At 38.4% G+C, this 18,143-nt stretch overlaps 1 protein-coding gene across 1 annotated transcript in view; it reads left to right on the top strand.

Moving 5' to 3' along the window:
* STMN2 (stathmin 2) overlaps nucleotides 1-18,143 on the top strand; it is a 49,956-nt gene that overhangs the window by 18,583 nt on the left and 13,230 nt on the right. Inside the window, exons 2-3 of the mRNA XM_045896340.3 lie at nucleotides 7,286-7,381; nucleotides 9,773-9,945. Of these exons, the coding sequence (XP_045752296.1) occupies nucleotides 7,286-7,381; nucleotides 9,773-9,945 (269 nt within the window). The remainder of the gene's footprint in view (nucleotides 1-7,285; nucleotides 7,382-9,772; nucleotides 9,946-18,143) is intronic.

The raw sequence follows: 18,143 nt of genomic DNA, 5'->3' as shown, positions 1-18,143 counted from the left end.
AGATGACAGTTGCTTCCAGCTCAGGAGGCTACAGGGAACGGAAGAGTCATTCCTGTGTGAGAACTCTACTCAGCCAGATGAACAGACTCTCCTGAGTGTCTGAGACGCCGCTGTCTCACTTAAGTCCCAACCATCTAGCTATCATTTTAGGTTATCATTTTATTCATACTACCTGGTAGTGTTGAGGGCCTAAGAAAAGATATCCTTTAATACTCAAAATTAGGTGGGCAATGAAGTCTTGAAATATAAACAGAATAAAGTGCTTTCATTACTCCTGTAAACCAGTGTAGTTTAATCTTCACGTAGGACTGTAAGAATGTCTTTCACTAGAGGGAAAGAAAAAAAGGACAAAACCCTGCATGATATAGTGGGATTCTCATTAAACTCGGCAGGAGCTTTAACTGGAAGCAAGGGTAAGGTGAGGTCTCAGATTGGTACAATTTACTGCTCTTATAACAGTTTTTACCACAAGGATTGATTCAAGTCATCCAATTTCTTTTCCTTGTCACAGTTGCTTTGCCAAGAATCAATCAAATTGAAATTTAAGAGCCTCATATGTTTCTGTGCAACCCAGTGATGGGTTGTATAGCTTTGACCTTCTTAAATGTCCCTTAATTTGATTTGATATCTATTCCTGCAGGAAAAGTATGCTGTTTCATCTATTCAAACATCAGTCTTTCAAACCCTCCCTGGTCATTATATCTTAGGAAACCATAATTTTGGTGGGGGAGAGCTGGGTAGAATGAATGTAGACTGAATCCATTTTTGTACTAAGCCAATTAACATTACATCATCGTAGCAGAAATATCTAGAACATTACCTCATATCAGTGATCTTCTGGGATGTTAAAATAGATCTTCAAAAATGTGAGATTTATTTTTCATGTAAATGTTGAATCTTCAATTACATATTCATCAACTATATTCATCAACCATTTTTAAGGTCCAAATTCAAGCTAATATAGTATACAAGTGTTTTAAATAAAATCCTTTTCATCTATTTCCTCTTTCAAGAAGAAAATCACAGTGATAGAGCACCCAAAAGTATTTCTAAATAGGATGATAGATTTGACTTTTAGAAAATAATCTGACCTCAGGCTCTAGGACCCCAAAGCAGTCAAACTACCAAACGTAATACACACATACACACACACACACACACACACACACACGGGCCAAAATCAAGTTAAAAGAAGGATAGGGAGCTTAATTTATGACACGGAAAAAGAAGGTGCCAAAGAAAGAGCTGTAAGTTCACTGATTCTGATCTATGTGGAGACTACATATTTAGAAGAGTAGGAAAATAATTATATATGTGTTTGTCTATTTCATATTTTACTAAGTGCAATTAACCTCTCTGCTGCTTTAGTCTAATCTAATCGAAGATCTAATCTGACTATTAAATCTCTAGTATCAATTGTACTGTTCTCCTTGGTGCTCTTCGTTCTTCAAAGAAGAAAATACTGCTCAGATTCACACACACACAAACACAAAGGAAAAAGAAAAAAATGAGAAAATTCAGGTAATTGCCAGACAAAATATACCACTCTTAAAATATCCAAATAACTGGGCGCCTGGGTGGCTCAGTCGGTTAAGCGACTGCCTTCCTCTCAGGTCATGATCCTGGAGTCCCGGGATCGAGTCCCGCATCGGGCTCCCTGCTCAGCAGGGAGTCCGCTTCTCCCTCTGACCCTCCTCCCTCTCATGCTCTCTCTATCTCATTCTCTCTCTCAAATAAATGAATAAAATCTTTAAAAAAAAATCCAAATAACTGATGCAAAGGGGTTTTTTCCCGTAAAATACCTAGATAATTGCCACTTTCTCCACTTACCCCATTAGCTGTGATATGAATGTATAAGGATATATTCAGTCATATAAGAATATATATACTCACAGTTCCTTTTGAGAAACTGTCCCTGAGTTTTCTAGCCATCTCTGCACCAATATTTACTATCCAAGTAAAACATACAAGTAAAAAAACAAAACAAAACCTTTCTTTCTGTAAATCTCTGGACTTAACCTACAGTTGGGTAGTCAGTAAGTCACATGTGGTAATTAATTAAAGAACAAATGCCAAAGAAAAATGGAAAGAGAAAAAAGTCTTGGATTCTTTATTTTCAAAGGCAGTAGTAACATACATCACTTTCTTGTTAAAAACAATATGTAGATGGTGACGATGTGTGCAATGCATCTGAACAGATTGTTGGAGGAAGTGAATGGCATTACAAACAAGGCACATAGAGTCAGACAGAGCTATATTCAAACTGAACTCCACACTTTATGGTCTGTTGGATATTGGGCAAACTACTCCATGTCCCTGCATCTTTTTCTTTCATCTGTAAATCTAGTCTAATTATAGTATCTTCCTCCCAGCATTGTTGAGAGGATTAAATGAGAAATGCATGCAAATATCTGAACTCAGTGCCTGATACGTTCTTTGTGCTCCAAACCCAAATAGCAACTGCTACCATGGTTCATAGTTCACGGTAGCCATTTGGAAGACTGGAAAAATAATTAGCATTCATAGATCATTAGGTTACATGGGTATTGCTATAGAATCATTATACATCATATGGGTTGAATTTTAAATGAGTTCACTAGAGAAATACACTAACTTGCAAACATTAATAGTTAATAGCAAATGCAACCAACTATGAGAAAGATTATATGGAATTACCTGTTACTTCCCACATCCTCACAAACATGCACAGAACTCTACTTGGTGTTGGGGTGTAATGAAAAAAATAATATATGCCAACTTCCCAAAACCAATGAACGGGATTGTCAATTCAAAGTATGAAATATCAATAGTGAAATCTTATTAGCACATTTCTAACAGCCTTCACATTAGCTTGGGATTTTTCATTGTTGATTTAAAAAAAAGTTTATCCTGGGGTGCCTGGGTGGCTCAGTCGTTAAGCATCTGCCTTCGGCTCAGGTCATGATCCCGGGGTCCTGGGATCGAGCCCCACATCAGGCTCCCTGCTCGGCGGGAAGCCTGCTTCTCCCTCTCCCACTCCCCCTGCTTGGGTTCCCTCCCTCACTGTGTCTCTCTCTGTCAAATAAATAAATAAAATCTTTAAAAAAAATGTTTATCCAAATTCCATATATTTCAACCCACACTCTATTTTCTGCTAGGCCAACCTATCCTGCTGGACTCAGCTTTAGTGACACTTTGTCTGGAAAGTTTCCTTAACCACCCATCTATAAGGATCTCTTGCCCTCTTCCCTCTGCCTTTGACTCCAAATACAGTTATTGTTTACTATCTATTCTTCTTTCATAAGGTCTCTTGTATCTATCTTCCCTTTCTTTTCCCTTTGCTATTCCCTACTATTTTCTTAAGCCATACCACATTACTTGCTGAACTTCATTCAGTTGTGTCTTAAGTGTATCTCCTGTAACGGGTCCTTCTTGCATAATAAAATGACTAGATAAATCTTTCTAAGAAGAGCCTTTCATCAGGTAACCCCCCTTTTCAAAATGTTCAGAGGCTGCCTCTTGCTAAGATAATTGTAATGGCCAAATTCTGATAGTGAATGAGGATATTATTAATGGGCTTCAATCAGAACTATGCAAGCAAACAGGACTTCTAGCTAACTCACTCATTCTCACCTCTGTGCTTCTCATATTTTCCCATGGAAATATTCCTGAGAGTGGACTCAAAACAGAACACTCAAGCTTAAATTTATTTTAAGTAACATGTGGAAAATTCATGATATTCTGACATTCTGGTAAAAAATATATATATATACCTATGGTTGTCTTAATGTAAACACAATATCTTAAGTCATAACCTTTTCACATGAACAAAAATTCAAAACATCTTACCCAACATCTTAGAGCAAAACTGACCTCCAGGAAGTCTTTCTATCAGGGCACAACTCCTGAAAACCTCATTGTCGTGTAGTCCATGAAAATGAAGTGAATGATGCTCCCTATAGTTGAGTTATCATTTCTTGCATGAACTCAACTCACTGCCCACCCATAAAAGCCTTCCAGATAGCTCCTTCAGAACCCCATTTCCATGTCAACAATAATAAACCTACCTTCTCCCTTCCTTGTTTTCCTTAACACTATTCAGTCTTTACCATCCAGGTTCATTTGCTCTGGTTGCTGTATAAAATACAAGTCACCCAATTAAGTTTGAATTTCAGAAAAGCAAGGAATGATTCTTTAGTATGTCCCATGCAATTTTTGGATTAAAACTTAAGTAGGCATCTTGTATTTTGCTTGCTAAATCTGGCAATCCTTACTGTAAAGCCATTCCTGACCCCTCTCCCCATAGCATCAAGGCTTTGAGGTCCTTCTGAATTTCCAGCACAAATCACCTGTACCTCCATTTGACACCCTATTTTGCACGAGTTTCTATCCATATACTCCATATTTTTATATCCATATACTCCACTTCCCAGGTTTGAAAGCTTCTTGAGAATGAGGATAACTATTATATTTCTTTGTAATTCCATAGTGCCTCACAGAAACTCCTGCCCATCAGTGGTGCTCATAAATACTTGTTAATTGAGAGATTGACTTAAAATCAATGAGCAAGCTAGCCAACAATGATTTATTAAGCAATAACCTCCTTTTCCACCCAGACCTGTGCTGTGATTTTTTTCATAGATGAGTAAGATGTAGCATTTGCCTTCAAAGAGCCTACAGTTTTATAAACAAAGATTACACATCAAAACCCAGTAGTGACTGATCTTAGACAGTATAGAATCACATATAACAGTATATAATCAAGATTGTGTAGTACAGCCAACTAAGGGCAATGGGAGATCAATGTGGGCAGCACTGCTAAGAAACAGAAACCCTGAGGAGGGAGGATCTGAATTGGGATTGAAATTTTGGCAAGAATTTAGATGAGAGGAGGGGATTAGGAAAGGCAATGCCATGTGGGGAAAGTTTGGGCAGCTGTACCAAGTGAACAGGAAACCCTTCTTCACTGGAGAGCGTGCCTTTGTTGTAGGAAAAGAGTCAAGATGTGCTTGGACTTTGGTTGCAAGTGGTTTTAAGGAGCTCCCTAGGATTCAGAGCAACTGTATGAGTGAGAATCTATGCAATGGCTGCTACTGGGTATATTCATGCCATGGAGAGTCATGGGCCTCAATAAAAACAATGTAAGGATTCTCTTAAGTAATCACCCACAGAGGCCAATTGAGTTTTGTCCCCAAACCACCTAGAAGAGGAAAGAACAAACGTTTTATCAGTCATGGTTATACATTACACATAGGGGTCTAAAGTGTTGGTCCTTGACAACCTTTACATCTTCTGCCTTCATTAACCTATCAAGTATAATAGAGCAGTGGCCTTACTAAAAATTATTGAATTTCATTTCCAAGAAACTGAAGACAGATGTTGAGGAGTGTTCTTTTCAGTAGAAATTCATGTTCTTCTACAGTGCTATTTTAATCTGTTACTGCTCTATGAGATAGAGAATCTTATTTTATTTTTATTTTTGGGTTGGCCCTCCCTAATAAAGTTGGTGTCTCTAACGTGCTCCTAATATGTGCTTAATTTTTCAAAATATTTTGGATACCATATTGCTTTCTCTTATAAAAAAAAAAAAGGCACCCGCCTACAAAACCTAGCTGTTTTGAATTTTATTCTTCATGGAATTAAATGTATTAAACCACCAAATGCTTCTCTCTGACAGAAACTGTGATTCACACTAAGCATCCATGTAAAGACCTGCTTAGACCTTTATAAGTGACACAATTTATTAACTAAATAAACAAATAAGACAAAGAAATATGGTTTCAGCCTTCTAAAATTCCAAAGGCATCCAATGAAATCTCTCAAAGTAGGTGTTAGCAGGACTGTTATGCAAAAGGCAAATTGTGTTGCTTATTTTAAAGGAAATAAGCTAAACAGGGAGAAAAATTCTCTTAGAGTGACCCTCTGGATGTGTTAGTTTGAACCATATACAATATGGCAATATTTGATCTTTGCATGTGGTTCATTGATATGCAAGTATGTCCAACCTTGACACACTGAACCTCATCCTAAAAGTAGAAATAGAAAAAGACCTCTTGGCAATCTTGATATTGATTGATTTACTGCATTTTTATCTGGAGGCCACATGTGACTTTAGCCTCTGGGTGCCAGTTTCATTTGCATAATTGGTGGTGTGGTGGGTGGACGCTTAGCTAAATGATCTTTTAGGACCCTCTGAATCTAGCATTCTGTAGCTCTAAAACATATGGGTGTTAAATCTGTTTCCTGTTAGCCAACAAAAGATGGATTTGTCAACAATGCCTCAAATTAATCTTCTGGGAATTCCTGTCTTCCCAAGGTACTCACCCTTCCTTGGGTTACCATAATGATCAGAAGCCCCTGCCAAAAGAGAACCATTACCTGTGAGATTCAACATGTTAGGGCATCGCCATTTGTTTATATTTTTACGCAAGTTAGTGCACAGTACACCTATCATTTCTCTTCCATTTTTCTTAATTTATTGATAATCAACAATGGTGAGAAGATTTCACTTCCTTATCTCCATCTGGTCCTCTCTTGTCCTGGTGACAACCAGCACTGATGAGATGCCTTCCCAAGTTACCTGGGCGGGAGGCCTCTTGACAGAGACAGGGAAAAATGAAATAGGGAGGGGGAGTGAAGGATGAGGGAGATCACTCACTGAACTCCTACAGTTCCTTGGCAAGGTGGGCACCCAAACCGGGTTCCGCAGAGGAAACAAGAGCCTTGTAAGATCTCAGATCTAGCTTTATGGTGTGTGGAAAGAAGTTGCAACAAGAAAGTGCACTCGGGGATAAAGAGGAAGCAGAAACATAGATTCTTGGAGGATGCATCCACTTGAGAATATCCTGATGGTTCTCTGCTTGTCCCTGACTGAATCCATGGCCACTCAGGCCAAAGCAGCAAAGGGCACCTCCTGAATCATACTTATGTCCAGTAGACTTACATACGCATGTACTCGGATGGACCTATCTCTCTGCTAATTTTGTCTGGTTTTGCTTCTTCCATGTCCTTTCTGTCTCTCCTCCCTGTCCTGCTGGATCTCAATTCTTCTGACTTTCCTTTCTTTCTCTCACTACCTTTCTCTCACTTTTTATCTAACCTGCTATAATGTGTCATTTATGTCCTCTGTAATAAGGAATATGCTCTTGAGAGTCCTGTTTCAATCTCTCTTTCACTTATATTTTGCAAAGCCGTGTCCCTGGCAATATTCATTCGGAAAGAGTCTGTAACTGTTACTTAGATGAAAAGAAGCATTAAGAGGAAACTCAGAAAATGAAAGATACTAATCACAAGTCTTTTATTTTAGCCTACAAGGAAAAAATGAAGGAGCTGTCCATGCTGTCACTGATCTGCTCTTGTTTTTACCCGGAACCTCGCAACATCAACATCTATACTTATGATGGTGAGTTGCCTACAATAGAAATGCTCCTGCTAACATCATTTGGAAAAGCTTAGATACACTTGTTTCTCTCTCACAGCTCCTGATAGAATTAAATCAATATTTTGTAGATCTCACTACTGACTTGCTGTGTCTAGCTGTTTGGTCTTATTGATTGCCTATGCTCAAAACAGTTTGAGGGTTTCTTGTTTTGTTTTGTTTTGTTTTGTTTAAGTAAACTCTAACCCCAACATCAGGCTCAAACTCACAACCCTGAGATCAAGAGTCACACATTTGGAGCGCCTGGGTGGCTCAGTCGGTTAAGCGCCAGACTCTTGATTTTGGCTCAGGTCATGATCTCAGGGTCGTGAGATCCAGCCCCATGTCGGTCTCCACACTCAGCAGGGAGTCCGCTTGAGAGTCTCTCTCTCTCCCCCTCTCCCTCTGCCCTTTGCCCCCCATGTGCTCTCTCTCTCTCTAAAATAATAAATAAATAAATCTTTTTAAAAGAAAGAGCCACATGTCCAACAACTGAGCAAGTCAGGTGCCCCTAAAACAGTTTGAGTTTGATGCTAACAAAAGCACATTAATATCTCTTAAGAAACAGAGCTAGATGGTTGTTAGAAGCCACATCCAGCATATCAACATTGACAACATGTCTAAAGCTTTTCTTTGCAAATAATATAATATGCTAAGCTTTAGTTAGACCAAACAGTAATTTGCAAGAAAATGCTTTATACTTAGGAAACTCAAAAGAAAAAAATCAACAGCCATCATTGTTTCCCCCTTATTATAGTCTTCATAAAGTTCCCATATTTTGAGTATGCATGTCAACAAGCTAACAAGTTCCCATGATAAAAGTGACTTATGACTGAGGCCCCAGATAAAGAGAACTAAAAAAAAAAAAAAAAAAAAACGCCTAAAGAATTGGCATGACTATGAACTTCACTGTAGTGCAACACTTTCCGTTGGATTTATCCAAGTTCATTCTACTTAGTTTGCTTTTCTTCCTGGCTCTGCCACTATCTGCCTGACCTCAGGCAAGTAACTTAGATTTTCTGAGGCTTATTTAACTCTCGTATCTTCCTCGCACAGTTGGTATAGGGTTTAAATGGTCTAACACAAGTCAAATGCTTAGCACCAAGCCTGACCGCTTGTAAGCCCTCAAAAATGCTAGCTATCATTGCCAATGATCTCACCCTCACTTAATCCAGTCAGTGTAATTAAAATGTTTGAAAGAGTTCTGTGTGTAGCAGTCAGAGCTGAGGTATATTTTGCTTATAGACTATCAGCTTATCATGTTTTTTTTTCCATATGTGTAAAGACATACATTAAAGACCAGCTGAAGGCGTCTGTGGCACTTAACCCCTTCGGTGCCTTTCAAGCCCAGCCCAGGGCTCAGAGGCTCTTTCCTTCCCAAGCTCTGCTAACACAACACAAGTGTCATAAACGCTAATTAACCCTTTCACAAGGCAATGTCTTTCAGGGGAAAGGGTTTCAGTTGCCAACCAGAACTTTCATTAGAATGCAGGCTCAGTGCCCACTTTGTGTAGGTTCATTCAGTCAACGGATAAACCGGACAGATGCTTCCTCGGCTAGATACAGCTGTGACCAGCAAGCCAGCCACGTTCCTCCTGGAATTCTAATACCTTGCTATGTGTTGTCACAGAGGCTCCAAAGATAAACACAGAACAGGCCTCTCCTTGGAGGAACTTAGAGCCGACAAGAAGAAACATACATACAATGTACAAATAATCAGTAAGCAAACCGCAGTGTGATTAAGGGCTAAACTCGAGGTGACACAAAATGTATTAGGAAGACAGGGAAAACAGTGACAGGTTCTACAGCTTTAGGGATTGAAGACAAGGGAAAAAGGAAGTCAGAATTTATGGATAAGCTGAGTCTTAGATAATAGATAAATTCAACATTGCTCGTGCACTGCTTCCTAGAAGAATTGGTAGAGCATGTCAAATTTCCAATAAACCTTTGTTATTTTTTCTTCCCCATTTAGCCCAAAAATGCCTCCAGCCATGGTAATTTTCAAAAGATAAATCTAAGTCTGTGCTACTTTATTTTCATGTGAAGCTCATGTTTATTCAAAAGGAAAATACAGTTCAGTTTAAAATCAATTCAGGCTCTTTTTTCCTAAGTAGGCTCGCCATTATTCGACTCCCTATGGACATTGTTGAATCTCCCAACACTGTAAATATTTATTCTGTTGGAATATATCTGTAACGATACTAAAGAAAGAGGTCTTGTATGTTCAAAACCATGTAGGACAATAATCACAGGCAGCATTTATTCCTATTGGCCAGAATAACAAGGCTACTTGCAATTGCCAGAATTCAAATTATTTAAATACACCCCTGCTTCACTGCTCTGTATGCTTAACATTCTCAAATATTCATTACTCAGATATGGAAGTGAAGCAAATCAACAAACGTGCTTCTGGCCAGGCTTTTGAGCTGATCCTGAAGCCACCATCTCCCATCTCAGAAGCCCCACGAACTTTAGCTTCTCCGAAGAAGAAAGACCTGTCTCTGGAGGAGATCCAGAAAAAACTGGAGGCTGCAGAAGAAAGAAGAAAGGTAACTTCTCCATAGGTTTTTTAATTCTCTCTTTTCTCCGTCTCTTCCCTTCCTTCCTCTTCTCTCTTCCTCCCTCTCCTCCCTCCATGCCCCACATATTCTAGCAGAGGTTCCAGGGGACAACTGCGTGTGAACCTGCAACATCCCAGCACGTGTAGGTCTTCAGTAGACATGGAGCCAGGCTAGTTCAAGTAAAAATTGCTGCTTTTAGGCTACTTAAAACCAAAGATTTGCACTAAAGAGCACTAAAAGAGCTTCAATACCTTAGTGCTCTTCTCCCTCTCTTGGATCCCCTATCACAAAAATTTCCCCGCCTTAGTCCACGGTGCGTATCCAGGAAAACAGCCTTAGGTAACTTAACTCCACGGTTTGGAGGTGGGGAGGGGTGCAGGACTGGTGATTCCTCCTTCTCAGGGCCTGTGTCTCATCTCCAGTGTAGTGCATGGTTTTCCTTGAAACTGTAGACCACCAGATCCTCCCCCTGAAATATCTCTGTCCAGATGCTGCTGATCTCAGGGTAAGGGCCCTAAGCTTGCCTCTGTCCTCAAGGCCTCACTTCTTGCCCTTGAAGTTGGTCAAAATCTCAACCTATTAGTATCCTCCTCTACCCAGTTCTAAGCCTTGATGGCATTTTTGTCTCTCTTTTCCATTGGTCCCTGTTTGTATTAGAGCACTTTTCTTTTGCCAAATCTCTAATTTTTCACAATTAGATGACTAAGAAGCCATGGGTATTAAAAATGGAGGGCACTCAGGAATCCCAAGGACTCTACACATAGAGATAAAAGTTATGTCTGAATATATCTGTACCAACCATGTGATTGTTAAAGTCCATCCCACCAAAATGCTCTTGACCAACCCAAATGGAATTATTTTTAGGTAATTCATTCCTATATTGTATTTTCCACTGACTTTATCACAAAATCTTTTTAGAAGCACGTAGTCACTAAGAATATGCTCCATGCACAGTATTAATGGAAATGAAACTCTGCATTTATAGTAATTTTTTATTTTATTAATATATTGCCTATAAAAAGTTAGCCAATGCATTCAACACCTCTATGCTGGGTAGTTACAAAGAAAACAAAGATAGTCTTTTTCACTGAATTCTCTAACGGTCAAAATGTGCCGAAGCCAAATGTGTATGTGCGAGTATATGTGTGTATAATGTGTGTACATATATGAACACACACATATATGTACTAGCAGATAACGAGAAAGACTCAAAGATTAGAAGACCTCAGATTAAATTTTCTGAGGTAGAAAATACTTTTTGTTTTGATCTTTGTAGTTGAAAAATCTTCCTATGTCGGAAAAACATACGAAATACAATTTCAGTTTTCATTGAAGAGTGAGGTTCTCCAAACATCTGAGAAGTATTTCTTTACATGTATGTTTATTATATTGGATCAACTACTGTTATCATAGATGTGGATTTTAAAAGGAGGAAACTGAGCTACTAACCCAAGTCTATGTACAGGAAGTTGCCTAAAAAAATGTTTAGCAGGGTTTTTTTTGTTGTTATTTATAGCTTTCTTCTTATAGTAAAGCTAAATTAACTAGCAGTTACAGTCCATCAAGACTGCTACCCACAGATATAAGTAACTAACTACAACAGTGAGGGTGTGTTACATTCAAAGCAGTTCAAGTTCTCTTATAGGTACAGGTCCTAGGTTGTCATATAGAGATGCTGTGACTTGCTTAGAGTAGAAAGTCAGTGACTGAGCTGAGATTGAAACTTAAAGATGAAAATTCAACATCATGGTTCAGAATGTTGCTGGTGTTTCCAGGTAACGTATTTAATTTGAAGGATATTGTTAAAAGGAAAGAACAACACAGAGATTATCAAAATTAACTGGGTATTCTCATAAAACTCCCTGAGTTAGCTAATTACTAATTCTGGTAAGATTCCTACACTCTGATGATGATAAATTATCAACAATTACACATTTATACAATTGAATTGAACTAGAAATTGGTCTCATGGCTAAAAGACATTTACAAATATAATCATCCAGCATCATGACAACAGGAAAAATCTTCTTTGAAAGCCTTTAAAATCAGTATTCCTTCACATGTCTGGTATTACTTCTTACAATTTTCAAGGCAAAAATCATATAGATTATGTCCTGGTAGGGTTTTAATTAGAAGAGATATAACTGATTAACAGAAATTACCAACTTAGAAAAATCATTAATTGATTTTATTCTATTGGCTTGTGCCAACTTAATTAGTGCTCGTTAGAAGACTTGTTAATTCTCCTCGAAGAACCTCCAGCCAGTGCGTATGTGTCAATGATTACCTTAATGAGGACGTGCATATAACCAAAACTCAATTCAACTAGCTAAAACACAAAGTGGGTATGTGATTAAAATATCTAGGAAAGGTTACAGCTTCAAAAACACCTGGATCCAGATCAAGCAGTACGGTCAGATAAACCTTTTTAGATCTATCATCGATCTCTTCCTGCCTCTAATTGGTTTCAAGACCAAGAAAGTTTAGTTTCCAACAGTCGCTCCCAATTTATTTTCCTCACAAATTAGCCACTGGAGCAGAAAGAGTGCTTTTCTTTCCCAGTAGTTCTAACAAAAGTCCTGGGATTGAGCCTCCGTGTCCTGTCCTGGGTCACACGCCCGACCCTGAGCCCATCCTTGTGGAGGAGGGGATGCTGTACTTTGATTGGCTAGCCTGGATCACATAACCTGCAGAGGCATTGAGATAAGAATCCTGCAGAGAAATGTGGAGGAGTAGAGCCCTAAAGGAAAACTGAGGTGTTGTTATCTAAAAAGGGGGAAATGGAATTTAGACAAGCAGAATGAGAGATAGCCACAATTTTTATCTGTAGAGGTTTAGCGTTAGTATAATAATTACAATAACTACTTAGCTCTCACACTATTCAGTTGGTAATTCTCCTAGCCTTGCCAACGTAAAAAAAGCAATCTCTGCAGCTATATAGACTAGAGCTATCCAACAGAAATATAATGTGAGCCACACATATATTTTAAATTTTTCTAGCAGTCACATTTTAAGAAATAACATGAAACAGACCTAGGTGGCTAGTAGCTACTGAGTTGGACATACAAATCATTAGACCAGAAAGATTTTAATGAACCACGGAGGAATTTTAGGCCTAACTTTTTCAAATTGGTACCAGGTAATTATTCAGTTCAACTTTACTATTTTTTTACATATTTTCTAAGAATTACATTGATATAGAAACTCAGAAAGTTAAAAAGAAACTGCCATGCTATGATTTCAATCTTTACATTATCAGAACAAACCCAGGTGAAGTTTAGGACCTACTGGAAGTAATAGGATCTTCTAAATTTCACACTTTCTTCTTTGGCTCCCTCAGCTCTGTGTTAACTTGTCCAGTCCTCACTGTGGGGAGGGAACTTCCCTGGGCCCAATGTTCACCCGCTGGTCTCTCTCCTGGTGTTCAAGTTTATTATTATTATTTTTTTTGGTAGCACTTAGCACAATTAGTAAGCATATATTTAGCCCTAATACTCTCCCCTATTAGATTATAAACGCCATGAAGGCATGGATTGTGTCTTTTGTTATTAGTCCCTAGGAATAATTAGTACTACAAATATTTTTAAATGAATAAGTAAATGATAATTTTTAGAGCCAAATGTTAAAGTGGCAATATATCACTTGTTTTGACTTTTTATTTCATCTTCACATCCTAAAATGAAATTATAGTCAATACACTTCCAAAGGATATCTTCTGAAAGTGCACTAAATAAATTATACAATCCAAAGAATTCTTAGTCTGGGAAAAATCACTTGATCAACAGATATATTAAGAACCTACTATTTGACAGGTACTGTTCTAGCTAATAGAGATGCCTCATCAACCTCATTCCAATTGGGAAGAAATAGCTAATAAATAAGTATATAATACATCAATCACTTCTCGGCCTTTTGGCTAAGATCAAGTGAAGTATATAATACATCAGATGACACTGAATAAAGCAGGGCAAAGGTAATTGATAGTGCTGGAGTGGAAGGCACTATTCATATAGTGTGATCAAAAAAGGTCTCTTAAATATGAGAATACTTGGGGGGGGGGGAAGCATGAAGGAAAGTAGTAAGCCTTAAACTCTTCTCTGGGGGTAGAACTCTTCTCTGGGGGTAAAGAGATTAGCAAGTGCAAAGGCCCTGAGGTAGGAGTGTGCTAGGACAGTTTAAGAACACAAAGTTCAGTGTGGATGAAGCAGAAGGAGCAAGGAGGGACTAGTAGGAATTGAGGTCAGAAGGTAGCATTTTTTTTAAAGATTTATTTATTTATTTGAGAGAGCGAGAATGAGAGAGAGTACACGAGAGGGGGGAGGGTCAGAGGGAGAAGCAGGCTCCTCGCTGAGCAGGGAGCCCAATGCGGGACTCGAGCCCGGGACTCCAGGATCATGACCTGAGCTGAAGGCAGTTGCCCAACCAACTGAGCCACCCAGGTGCCCAGAAGGTAGCATTTTAATGACTTTGACTTTGACTTCAATTGAAATGGGAGATCACTGAGGAAAATAAAACCATTTCACTATTTGATGTGAATCACAGCATCTTTTCAGAAAAATATCTGCTTAAAAAAGCTGGGTGACTAGAAAAAAAATAGTGTTAGATAACTAGAGAAGACATGGAAGCGTTCTAGACTAAGAGAATGGTTCTGAACTAAAGATACTCAGAGGTGAGAATGCATAATGTGTGTTTTCAGGGCAGTGGGTAGACCAGTGTTACTAGTGGACTTGGTTTGGGAGTTGGAGACTAGTGAGGTGAGATTGTGAAGGGCCTTGAATCCCAGGTTAGGTCCTCAAACTGTATTACAGAAAACATAAAAAAAAATCACCAAAGGCTTTCAAAAATGAACAGATGTCCAACCTAGCCCAGGGGTCAGCAACATTTTGCCCTGGGTCCAATTCCTTTCTCATAGTTACAAGTTATTAAAGATTCTGCCTATCAAACATACTATTAATAGTAGTATAATATTAATATAATAATATTAGTAAATTAATATAATAGTATCAATATATTCCTTTTGCCATGGTTATAATCAAAGGAATCTATAACTGTCAATTAATATTTTTGATTATCATAAAAAATAAGCATTTTCTCACTAGATTGACTTAATTCTAACTCAGTGTGAATATGAAAACAGGCATAGACATAAAGGTGAAATATGATTTCTGATAGGACTTCTAAAACATAAAAAAAAGCTTCTGAGCCCCTTTCCCCTCCATTGGTATCATCCAAAGGCCTGTTTCTGGGAGTTTAGGGAGTTTAGGGACCACATCTGGGACCCAGTGACCTGGGCTATGTTGCAGAGGCCTTCTGGGTTGATAGTTAGAGGGCTGCCAGAGTCATGTCCACACGGGCTCAAACTCCCTTCGAGATCAACGTTTTGGCAGTGTCCCCAGTTCCTCACACCATCTGCTGACACTATTGCAGCATAGGCCATCTGGTTACTAGGTTGGACAGTCCCCCTCCAGGCTCCTTTGAGTCAGAATTAATGCCCCATTGATTGGTTCACAGAAGAAATTGGTTGCACAAGAAACAAGCCTTTTTCCTGCTTTTCCTCCTCTCTTTGATTATCTCTGGGAATCCGCCTTTGCCTCCATAAGACCAAATTATCTCATGAGGTCAGCTTGAAGCTCATATTTTGAAATCAAAGTTTCCATACTGCAACTGACCCACCTGGGTGAAACACTTTAGTCATCCATCCTTTCAGCCAGCCAGCCATTTATTCATTCAACAAATGTTTAACAAGAAACAACAGAGTGAAGCTAACCATATCCCAGTTGGCCCAGGACAACTCCAGCTTAGTCCTGTTTTTTTTTTTGTTTTTTTTTTTGATATCAGTATTATCATTTCAATTTCATAAGTGCCCCAGTTTGGACAACAAATTATATGGTCATCATAAGCCAACCATAGTGTTTAAGAGAGTCTTTAAAAAGCACAGTGGGTAAGAACATATGTTTAAGACAATACCTGCGATCAAAGTCTGGTTCTACCACATAATAGCTGTGTGACCTTGGACAAGTCACTAACCTGTCTATGTCTTATTTTACCCATCTGTAAAATGAGACGAATAATAGGACTTCTGTCGTGGAGTTAATGTGAGAACCAGAAGACCTATCCTACATGAAGACACATGACAAGCACTGTGGGACAATTTGCTATTATTATGCAAAAACACATCTGGTTCCTGTCCATAGAGGCTATATAGTCCAGCAAACTCACAATTTTTTAAAGTTTATTTTATTTAAATTCAATTAAACATATAGTGTATGATTAGTTTCAGAGGTAGAGTTCAGGGATTCATCAGTTGCATGTAACCCCCAGTGCTCATTACATCAAGTGCCCTCCTTAATGTCCATCACCCAGTTACCCCATCCCCCTCCCCTCCAGCACCCTTCAGTTTGTTTCCTATAGGTAAGAGTCTCTTATGGTTTGTGTCCCTCTCTGTTTTCAAAAATTCACAATTTTATAAAGAAAAGAAGTTTCTTATTAACAAAGATACTGAAATGTTACCATACATTTCATAAATATTTTCAAATATTATAAAATTTATTTATCAAGTTACAAAGAAGGAGAAACAGTTTGATAGGTAGTGGGTATATAAATAGGTCTGCCCAGCTACCAGTGGCCTGAAGAAAATTAGTATTAGGAAAAAATGATGAAAATTTAAGAATTCTAATGACATGGATAAAATCTCACCCTAAAATAGATTGAATTAAAAAGAGCACTACTCAAACCAGTTCAGTGAGATACCCATACTGACAATATTGGTGCCTGTCAACCCCAAAGTCCCCGAATCTCTGAAAGAAAGATGCATTGCTTATTTTTAACAAAATGGAATAAAGTAGACCATGAGTCACCAAACTTGATAGACTTACCTTTTCTGTTTGTTGGCATCTCATAGATGGCAATTAAAGTTGCATCCAGGAAAAGAGGGGGGTGGTTTGTACAGCAATGGATTATGAGCTAAAGTGCTAGATTATTTGTAATTCAACATTCAGGAAGCATCTGCTGCGTGGAGAATTTGACACCTGGTCCACAGAACCCTCCTGTGTGTTGTCCCCTCAGTGAAGATCACCCCCACCACCCTCCCCCCGTAGTTCTTTTCCTAGGAGTTCACTACAGTAAACTCAGTGCAGGCTTTAGCAGAAGAGCTCACTCTAAAGGTCTTTGGGTTTTAATCATTTTAAAATTTTTCTTATGCTTCTCACTCTTCATCACAAAGTGAATAGGGCACCCTTTTGTTTTACACAATTATATTCAATTATCATATCTTAACAAGACATTATTTATGATTCCAACTGGGTTACTAATGTTTTTTTCATTGTTAACAGTAAAGCCAAAAATTAGAGACACGTCCTCTAACTTAACATTGTAAAGACACTCATACTAGGAGATCTAGTTGGTGGCAAGTAATATATCCAAATGATGAAAGGAGACATAAAATAAAGGGCTAGAAGTGTGTTCACTTCCTAAGTAAGTGGGACACTAGCACTATCTAAAATATAGTCTTAAATCTCTTATGTGTACATAAAATAAAGTGAGTTTTATATACCACTTAACTCAAATTTATCTTCCATTTCATTTGTATAGTAATTACATTCATACTCAGTGATACAAGGAATGGTAATGAACCTCTTTGGAAAATGTTAAAGTGTTCCTAAATGTACAATAACTCCTCTCCCTGTCTCATTATTTTTCCCTTCACGTACGTCTCATGTAATCATTTCAGTGATACTGAGTTCATTGTGGGGAGGTTTATGCCTAGAAAAGGTTTTCACCAATTCTGTGCCTCCATTATTACAGTAGCAAGGTGGAGAAGGTTCCCTGATCTCCCAGAATGTCGTGTTGGATGTCTCGGTTCTATAAATAGTTTGCCTTGACATTTGCATTATATCAGCTGATGATTATCATGCCCTAATTTCCATTTCAGTGTGTCAGTGATCTTCTATATTAGGTACATGCTATTCAGAGATGGTCCTCCATGGTCAGATCCTTTTCCCTTAAACAATTTATTTTTTTTTATTTTTTTTTTAAGATTTATTTTATTTTATTTATTTGAGAGAGCGAGAATGAGAGAGAGTACATGAGAGGGGGGAGGGTCAGAGGGAGAAGCAGGCTCCCTGCTGAGCAGGGAGCCCGATGCGGGACTCGAGCCCGGGACTCCAGGATCATGACCTGAGCCGAAG

The sequence above is a fragment of the Mirounga angustirostris genome, unplaced genomic scaffold (genome assembly GCF_029215605.1).
Source record: "Mirounga angustirostris isolate CCGP_5_RB_7025 unplaced genomic scaffold, mMirAng1.0.hap1 SCAF_4, whole genome shotgun sequence".
Taxonomy (NCBI): domain Eukaryota; kingdom Metazoa; phylum Chordata; class Mammalia; order Carnivora; family Phocidae; genus Mirounga; species Mirounga angustirostris.
The sequence above is the reverse complement of the archived record's forward strand: the minus strand, read 5'-3'. Positions and strand labels throughout refer to the sequence as shown.